General features: G+C 41.0%; 1 protein-coding gene across 1 annotated transcript in view; it reads right to left on the reverse strand.

Moving 5' to 3' along the window:
- The window catches only part of LOC142494752 (inter-alpha-trypsin inhibitor heavy chain H3-like), a 40,405-nt gene extending 32,889 nt beyond the window's left edge, over positions 1-7,516 (reverse strand). Inside the window, exons 1-6 of the mRNA XM_075599189.1 lie at positions 7,387-7,516; positions 5,012-5,029; positions 3,592-3,758; positions 1,965-2,069; positions 929-1,091; positions 318-428 (exon numbers count right to left, since the gene is read on the reverse strand). Of these exons, the coding sequence (XP_075455304.1) occupies positions 318-428; positions 929-1,091; positions 1,965-2,069; positions 3,592-3,758; positions 5,012-5,029; positions 7,387-7,479 (657 nt within the window). The 5' untranslated portion in view covers positions 7,480-7,516. The remainder of the gene's footprint in view (positions 1-317; positions 429-928; positions 1,092-1,964; positions 2,070-3,591; positions 3,759-5,011; positions 5,030-7,386) is intronic.
- Between the last annotated feature and the right edge of the window lie 2,753 nt (positions 7,517-10,269).

Below are 10,269 nucleotides of genomic sequence, written 5' to 3' on the forward strand. Positions count from 1 at the left end.
TGCTGCGCGCGTGCGCGCGGAAGCAGGAGGGGGCGTGCGTTGCGCGAGAAATCAGGTGAAACTGATTTCTCGGCACGACAGGTCGCGTGAGCAGTTCGGCTAATGAGGGTGAACCAGCTCCATGATGTCACTGGCACGCCCCTAGACACGCCCACCATAGGCGTGCATACCATGGCCGAAAAACGCACCCGCTTCATGCAGGTGACGTCACGGCCGCACACGCCTACCCACGGGCACAGGCACTATAGACCTGGCCTAACTGTAAAGTACTGTGCTTTGTAACTCTTTGCATTCATACATAACTATAATACTTTTACCTTATTTCCTGAGAAAGATTTTTTGATGACTGGTTGCAACTCATTACTTATGAAAGTTCCATGAGCATCCAGAGAGCTGATGCCTTGTTGCTCATAAATATCGACTTCAATCTAAAATGGACATGGGAGATATTGGGAACAACGGTCAAATATATTATACAGTGTTTTAACTTTTTATATTAAGTTATCAAATTGGAAAATGTATATATTTATCTCTGCTTCGTACTGAGATTTAACAAATAAATAACCCCTATTCTTTTGTTCTTATTGGCAATATCTTAACTGTTTAATTAATAGTATTATTTATTTATAAAATGTTTTACCAGGAAGTCGTAGATTGGGAGTTACCTCTCGTTTTCAAGTATGTCCTGAGCTATGATCACATGGTTACATTAAGTGAACATTATATATAAAGACATTGCATGAACAGTTTAACATATTTTCTCTTTTAGGCGTATGTAACAGTTACAGACCAGACTAAAATGTGAGACAGCTTTAGTTTTTAAGGACTTAGACCTTTGGCAGATTTGAGAGTCTCGGGTAGCTTGTTCACATCTTTTAAAAGTCTTTTAAAAGGCTCAAGAAGAATAAATATAGTGGGATGAATTTACCTGGAATTTTTTCACAAGCTTCTTAGGCCTGACTTTGATGAACATTTCATATTTTCCAAGATGGCGCTTCAACATTTCCTCATAGATCAATTCAAAGGTGACTTTGCTCTGTGATGCCACATTGACTGATACAGAAAACTTTTCTGTCTTCCTGCCAGAGGCCCTATATATGTTGGGCAATAAATACAGATCATATTGGTGAATTATCAAGAGAATAACATGGACAATTCCATACAGCATCAAAAGACAAAGTACCCAACTGCAGCTAATTCCAAAATGTGGTACAGGCATACCCCGTATTAACGTACGCAATGGGTCCAGAGCATGTATTTAAAGCGAAAATGTACTTAAAGTGAAGAAATACCTTTTTTCCACTTGTCGATGCATGTACTATACTGCAATCGTCATATACGTACATAACTGATGTAAATAACGCATTTTTAACAGGCTCTATAGACTCCCCGCTTGCGCACAGCTTCAGGTAGGGAGTCGGTTTTGCTGTTCAGGACGTGCTGACAGGCGCACGCGCGAGCTGCCGTTTGCCTATTGGGTGATATGTCCTTGCTCGCGAGTGAACTTAAAGTGAGTGACCTTAAACGGGGGTATGCCTGTACTCTATTATTGTAAATAAACTGCCATAGCCCAGGAGTGTCTACGGCTACTGGTTTACAATTACAATGTACTGCCCCAAGTATATTGTGTAGAATTGAACAAGCATTCACAATGCAAAAATAGAAGTTTGTTTAGAAGCAGTCCCCTATATAGGCCTTTCTAAGGGCAAAAAGGATATACTGTATGTTATAGCCCTCACATTTATATGCAGAGTGAAGGAGCTCCAAAGTTGCCCAGTTTGCATTGCTAAGCCACCACCATAATAGAAAGAAACAAATAAACATGTGTGGGTTTCCTTAAACATCTAGAACTGTTGACAATTAGTATGAGCCTCTAAATTGGATGGCTGTTAAATGGCTATAACCATTTAGTAAATTTTTTTTTATATATATATTTATATCACATTGAAGCAGTTCGGTCTCACCTGACTAGCCCCGCTGTCTGTCCGCGGGAGACTGCTGTATCATACTGTTTTTTTGCAGCTTCTTTCTCCTTAATTATCCCAGGATAAGTTGTTCCATCAATTGTCCTATGGTACACATACAAATAAAGGATATTTGGTCGCATATGAAGAATGGTCTCACACTGCATTAGTGACAGAGACAGTAAACTATTCAGCAATGTTCTGCAGTTTAAAGATGCACGCAATGCTGCCAATATGGCTCTGGCAATCAATCACAAGCAATGAAACAAAACTAAAAGTAAATATAATACTCCTGGAACGTGCCAGTGGAAAACTGGAAATGTTCATGATGTCATACAGTATGTTCTGAGCAGATAGTACTGGTGGTCATTTTGAACTGTGGGAGGGGTTTGTAGTTCTCCAGAATCACAGGATATACTGTACAGTACACGTGTGTTACTTGAAAAGTGCAAAATGAGAGTTGTTAAGTAACACCCATGTAATATCTTCTCTACTGAAAAAAAACTCCCTGTACACAATAATAAATACTGCAGGGTATGCAATAGAAAATATTGCTTTAAATGAGGGCTAATTAGAGTCACATAAAAAGACTGTAGCAGCTCTTCCAATGTTACAATGATCAGGGCTGCAATGTTAAATGAAGCTTAATATTTCTATAAAATAGAAAATGTAATTTGGCTCAAAAATAGCATGGACAAATAACTCATAAAAATAGGTTATTTTCTTATTTACTATAAAGCCACGGACCCTATTTGACCTACACTTCTACTGATGTCAAATTGCTTTATGCATCCAACACCAGTTTCAGAGAGAGGTGCTTTACTTCTTCGATGTCCATTCACGAGCATTCTTACACCTATAGAATGGCTTAAAGGTAGACCATTAAACCGAGGGTGTGGACTGGCTACTTATTGTAACTTTGTTGGATCTTGACCGTTAGTCAATATCTTATACATGCAATATCAAAATGAAAAGTTTAATTATTGTATGGAAAATAAGGTTTCATTTATTTTCAGTACCATATGGTTGCATAAATTTCTGTTCTAAAAAAGATATCTAACCTTTTCCTTTAAGATATCTACTGAATCAGCCATTGAAGTCTTCATGAGTAATACATTACATATTTTGACTGCCCTTACTTTGAAAAAATGTTTTTTGTAAATAGTAATCAAATCCCCTCTTTGTCACCTAAGAGGCTGTTCAGTTACTTTTACTTATATGTTCCCCCAAGCCTTAAACAAATAGAAAAATGATTGAAGCAGCAATCCGCCACCACCTAAAAAAAAATTCTTTAAAGAAAAGCTGACCTGTGGTCCCTGGAGCTGATCTGTGGTCTCCCGGCACCCAGGAACCCGCAGTTCCAGAGAAATTTGTATCTTTTTGGGCCGGTGCAAAAATGACCCACATGGTCGCCGGGTCACCAATAGGACATGGCAGCTTTGTATTGGCTGCCCTGGACGACAAAGAACATTTTTCCCCTCTGAACAAATGGTGTAATGTCTCTGGAACCAGGTGGTCCACGGGCATTGGGGGACCATGAATAACTCCGGGGAACATCCTGGTTCAGGCGATTAAAACTCCCCCTCTCCCCCCCCCCCAAAATACAAATAGCTATGTAAAGGTTTACATGGTGAAGTTGGTGATAAAAGCCGTTTTTGGCAGATCCACATCAAAGGAGACTTCTTGCGACTTGTTGGCTCGGTTAGCAGCTCTGCTTGTGATGACATTGTGGGCAAAGCGGGAGGTCACTCTACAGTCAATATTTACACTGTAGATCTCTATCCCATCCACAGGCTGAAGAATACACAATAGAGAAATGAGATTATAGAAATCATCATAATAAACAATGACACAACATTGAAATATAACAATCAGCTCCTTAATACATGCAGTTGAAGATTTTTATAATAGCTTTGATTTTAACAATACCTCTTGGACACTTTTGAAATACTGTATAATGACTGTTCTCAGAAAGTAAGAGACCTGAGGATGCAATTTAAAGTTAAGATGCAAACCCAAAAATACCGGGTGGTGATTAAAGTTTAGCGCTGCGCCATCGCAATTTCTGGAATTCACAGTTATACGCTACTGAGTTGTTAGCAGCGTGTACTAACATATGAAAATTAGGTCTTAAATCAGCGCTATTGTCTATATGTCATTTTTACTTCTTTTGTCTGTAACCGTGCATAAACTGTAAATATCTTAGAAGACTAAGTTATAACGATTATACTGACTTCATTGCATATGCATATGTGCATGTTGAAGGAAAAACAAGTTAAAGCTAAAAATAATGGTCCTTGTTGCCTTATTTCTAAAATAAATTGATTTTGAAGGGGCACATTACAAATTGAAAAGAAATGTCACTGTTTGGAAAACAAAATCAATGGGAACATTATTAACAATGTATCTATTCACTTGTGATGGCAGATCATATAAACATGGAATGCAGCTCTTAGCAATCTTATAATGATATATACAAATATATCAAACACACTTAATTGTACAGTACATGTTTTTTTTTTTTTTTTTAATAAATGTACATGAACTCATAAGTGCAATCTAGGTTTGGGCAAACCCATTATTCCCACAATAATGAACTCTACAAATAGATTACTGGGATAAAGATATTGATCGCAAAAAAATATCCAATAGAAAGCAAACAAATTAAAGACATCAAAGATTGCTGCAGGTCATTCATTGTAAAATATCATTCTTATAAAAATACATTTAATCCTTATTGAATGTAAAAAAGCTAATACATTTTAGTTTTAGTTTATTTCTAACATTTTACAAATGAAAAAGAGGGGGTGTTTCTTGAAACTCAGTAAGAGGCTTTAACATGTGGCAGCTTCAAACAAGGGTCCCTATAACCCCCTGCAGCCAACCCAGCAGATAGGAAATACAGCGCTAATAAACAATGGTAAATATTGAGTTACGGTACATTTTTGTTACTGTGGTGTTTGTATGATACGGGTATATTTCCAAACTCTATTAAAAACGGGTATATTTCCAAACTCTATTAAAAACATAAAATTTAAATTGCTTACCGTTTCAGTGCTCCGCTTCTGGGAATACAAAAAAATGTTTAGGCGTTATTTATCAAAGTGAAAAAAATAATAATTTACATTGGCGCTAAGGAGCGTATTTATATCATATGCCTCAGTGAGAATGCCAGTATATTTTGCCACCACACAGTTGATTCAATATGCCCCGAAGAGACCAATCACACTGCGATTGGTCGAAAACTCCCCTTCGTCCTGATTCCATCACTGAGAAATTTAAAGTGGTTATGTGAATCACCAAGTAATTTCTACATACATACTGTACATACATACATACATAAATACATACTGTACATACATACTGTACATACATACTGTACATACATACATACATACATACATAAATACATACTGTACATACACTCAACTAAAACACTGTAGATATATATTCAAATAAAAGTGACAATATACATGTAACCCCACTGTGCCTGCAAGCAACACAGACTGGCTGCCCCCCTAGGAGGTTCCTCTTTACATGTGACTGTGGGAAGCCAGTAGGAATGCTGGTGAAGGAGAAGGGACTGAAAGTGATGGGGTTGTTAAGAGAGGGCAGCCATGACAGTTCAGTCAATACCTGCATGACACGGAATGAGTTTCGAGAGCTGTTTGGAGGGAGCGCCGCACAGCTGGACGAGCACGTGCAGCAGAGCCCAGCAGATGCAAATAAATATTTTCGGATGTGCTCGGTAATTTGGCATCTGATTCCAAATAAATTAGATGTGATTGGCTGAATCAATCTGTCTAGAATCATCTTTATATTTTTTTTAACTAATTTGTATTCAGTTTCAAATTTTTCATAGGTGGGGACAAGGTACAGAAAAAAATGGGGGAGGGTATTTAAACATGTCTTCACATTTAAACAGTAACCATACAATTATGTATTAATCATCATCATTATTATACAGAAGGCAGTTAGAGTGTAATACATGGGGAGGCTACTGACTGGGTCACATGTATATGGTGTGATGCCTGTCTGTACCTAAACCTGCCCTGTTATGGGGCGAGGTTACAAGCCTTTCCCCCGGGTATAAAAGTTGACACTCTACCAAATTGAGGAGGTGGATCATGAGATAGTGTGATACCCTTTTCCCTGAAAGAGGGTCAAGTAGATTAGGAGAGGCTCTGGGGGCCTCAAGCCACTGGGGTCTGCTCCAGGGCTGGAGGATCAACATGCCGTTATGCAATAAAGCTACTGTTGGACCCGCTATGAGGTGTGATTATTGGAAAGGAGTTTTCCTGTGAGGACCATCCTGCATCTTGCAGTATCCTCATATAATGGAGGTGTTGCACATAGAACCAAGAGAAAGCCTGCCCAGTTGCTGCTCCCACACCACACCAGCGGAGCCCTCAGGCCTTCTGTACCATACAGGTGAGCTCGCAGCTGTACCACACAGGTGAGCTCACAGCACCAGAGAAAAATCCATGTACTGTAGTGGCCAGATCTTCCGTGAGGAGGGGGAGGACGACATGTGCTACACTTTTAACAGTATATTAGCCTCTACTGCCTCTGTTGGGACATTATGTCACCAATACACCAGCCTTTCTGTGAAGTCGTTTAAAACATGACCTCTTATTCTAGTACAGTATGTGTAGGATCTATCTACAATGCCCCTGTATGCCCTCACCGTCAGTAGAGTATATTATGAATGTTGAGTTTCCATTTTATGGTCTGAATAAAAATCAATAGAACTTAAATAAATAGGCTTCTTGTTTTGCCATGGAGTGCGTATACTGCAAATCTTTACGACATGGCAACAAAAAGAATGTGCAATGATAACAAAATTAAAGATGGCCAAGGAACAACTCTTATACCTTTGTTATATAATTCTCCCGACAGCACATTAACCAGCTTTTCTACATTTATGTATGCGGTAAACATGTTTATCTTAATGTGGCAAAGTACTGTATGGAGGACACAACTATTGTGTTCTGTGCCACTGCTATTCTGTTATTTAAACCTGGCTAAAAAAAAATCTGTGCAACTGCTATCCATTGGCCTTCATTCTTAAATTAACTAAAGCTGAGAAATACAGGTTAGTAACAATGAAGAGAATGGGATTAGATTTATTGCTAGACAGACACATTGGTGGCTTTTACGTATCCCTGTGGCAAAAAAGTGGCACACAAAGTGGTGCAAAAAAAACCAACACCAGATGAACCTACTGTGTTTCCATCTGCATTGCCTCTGTTTTGCAGCTAAGAGAGATTGATAAATAGCCTTCACTGTCTTGCCACCCATCAGCCCATCTTCCAAACTACTCACAGTTCCTTCATTAATTCAAATAAAAGCGCAGATATGAAAAAGTATATTGTCATGAGATGTGCACTTAGTGATAATAGAAATATTGAATATAACCAACCTGAATGTTTCTGATTCCTTCTATCAAAAACTCAGAATTTGCAAGAGCGAGAAGATGAAAGAACAACGCATGAAACAGCAGTAGACGATCCATATTGGAATACTGATACTCACTGCACACACACAACCTACTTAGCTTGCGAGATGTTAATAAATAACATCACATCAAACATAGGGCAGATCCAACATTTCGAAATCTGATATGCTCTCATGTTTGCAAAAGATTTCGTTAGAGAAATTACTGTTAACTTTCCAGAAAGTCTACGAAAAGTCAAATTACCCAACAAAGGTTAATTTAGTGATGTTAATGTGAAAAATACACAGATGTTAAAGAGAAAGACTGGACTCACTCCCATATAATGGACATGCTCGAAGAATAACTGCCCTAAACATACAACCTAATTTTCATACAGACTGGCCAACCGTGAAGAAAAATAAGTGTACTGCGCTAGTACTTGGTGAAGTAAACCTTGGGGAAACGAGGGAATATGTCAATATGTGATGTACAAAAAATAAAATAACATCCACATTACACCGTGAATACAGTGGTAGGTGCAAATATATGCAATTGTGTACAGTACAATAATATGGCAGTGGGTACCAGATAACGTCTTCTAATCGATCAAATCAGATAAATCACAAGCACAAAAAATATTACTGTGATGGCGCCACTAAATATGGGTGATAAAATGACCACTAAATGGACTAATAGCCAAAAATAGATAAAGGATCCAAACAAACTATGAAGTAGTCTATATTCATAGAACAAATGTCCTGGATCTAGAGGACTCTTCAGGTAGTATAATCAGTTGGAAGTCAGGACATGTGGAGAAAGGCAAAAAAAAACATACAGTACATAGTGTAATATTGTATGATTTAGGCATGCTTCTCAGCAAATTCTTGTCTAATAGAGGAAATGAGATGTGGACATACAGAGAATAGATAATCAAGCATGAATCTGCTAGAAGTACGTGAACAGATACTGTAGGTGAAAAAATACAAATGTATTAAAAACAACAATTTAGGGCATGCGCGATGGTGTGGTGGATGCCTGCTTAAGCCTAGAGCTCCGTCCCCCGCCAATATAATAAAGCAGCAATAACCACTTTCCAGTGAGTTTCAAATCTCGTCATTGCAGAAATAAAACGGAGAACACACAGAGATGGCCCGCAAACCAATAAAAAGAAGAATACGGGCAATTTACGTAAATACCTTAGCCGATCGGCGGCAAAGGGTGCCGGAGCCGAAATGGCGGCGGGCTCCACAGCGGGGTCGGATTCGGACTGCGAGGAGGATGCGGTGGAGGAACCTGAACAGCTGCCGGTGAGGCGCTGTGATTTTGACAGGCTTTACAATGATATGAAGACGCTATTTTGGGGCGAAATACAGGAGCTCCGAAAGGAGGTCCAGGGAGTGGGGGAGCGCACGGGGGCCCAAGAGGAGAAAATGGCGGCAACTTCGAAAGCCATACGAAAATCAGACAAGAGATCCTCATACATACAGGCCCAAATAACAGAACTCGCAGAGCGGCAGGAGGACGCAGAGAACAGGGACCAGCGCAACAACATACGGATCCGCAGCATCCCTGAGGAGATTACAGAGATAGAAGGATTCGTCTCCTGCTGGATGGCGTCCCTGCTCCCTGACATCCTTGAACCAGAGCTCTTGATGGACCGCTGCCACTGAGCTCTCAGGAGCAGACCTGTGGCTAATGAACAGCCACGCGACATAATAGCAAGACTGCATTACTTCCGCACCCGGGAGGCAGTCTTTCAAAAGACACAAACCCAAAGTGCCTGCAGGTTTGAGGAAACTACCCTCCAGCTGTTCCAGGACCTCTCCCCTCTCACGCTGGCCAGACGGAAGAAACTGCAACCGGTCATGAAGATACTCCGGGACAGAGCCATCCGTTATAGATGGACCTTCCCGTTCAGCCTACTGGTCATCAAGAACGGGAGGGCCATCTCCATGAAAGAGCCAGAGGAAGGGGACGACTTCCTCCACAAACTGGGAGTGAAGGAGGCCCCGGTAAACAGACCCCAGGAGGAACCGGCAAGGGAGGCGGAGTGGCAGAGAGTGGATAACTCTAAACGCGGCCAGGAACCGCAGGTGGCGGACAAAGACTAAACAATGGACAATACACTGGTTCAACTCGTTTTAACATATCTAAAGTTTCCGCAGTTGAGGACCCAATTTCCAATAAAATGACGTAGATTCCCTACAACTATGATCTAAGTAGTACTGGGCCACCCCTAAACCGTGCTGCACGAAAGTCCCAATGAAGGAGCAGCAACGACCCCAAAATAGCTGATGTAGATGTGGACTGGCCGACAAGCTGAAAAGAAAGACCTGCAGCACACTTACCTTGTCAGGCGGTCGAGCGGAGGGAAGCGGGTCATGGAGGAGGGCCGTGGAACGCACGCCGGACAAGATGGAGGCGTCCCTGGCCATGGCAGACGAAGAGAACAGCACCAGAAGAAGAAGGACCTGTGACGGGAAGACAGTGCGGGAAAGCACCCACCTCCGAGACGATCCAGCGAGAAAATGGCGGCGGCCGGAAGGACGTCACAGGATATGGCCCGTCGGCCATCTTGGTAGAGGCAAATGACGTCATAGACCGGGGACAAGAGGCCATAGGCATACGTCACAGGGCCGTGACACAAAGAGTCGCAACTGTTAAAGCACCCACCGAAGGCCCAAAATAGAGTCAGGGCAAAACTCTCAGCCGGGCCACACATGAAAATAAAGGCACATACAGGTCATAGCAGAAAGGACGTAGACAGGACACACAGAGGAGGGGACATATGGGCATCCCGGGAAATAGAAGCGGGGGGGGGGGAAAGGATAGGTCTACAATCTAATAGATAAAGGGCCCTCACAGGAA

The sequence above is a fragment of the Ascaphus truei genome, chromosome 5, assembly GCF_040206685.1.
Source record: "Ascaphus truei isolate aAscTru1 chromosome 5, aAscTru1.hap1, whole genome shotgun sequence".
Lineage (NCBI taxonomy): Eukaryota > Metazoa > Chordata > Amphibia > Anura > Ascaphidae > Ascaphus > Ascaphus truei.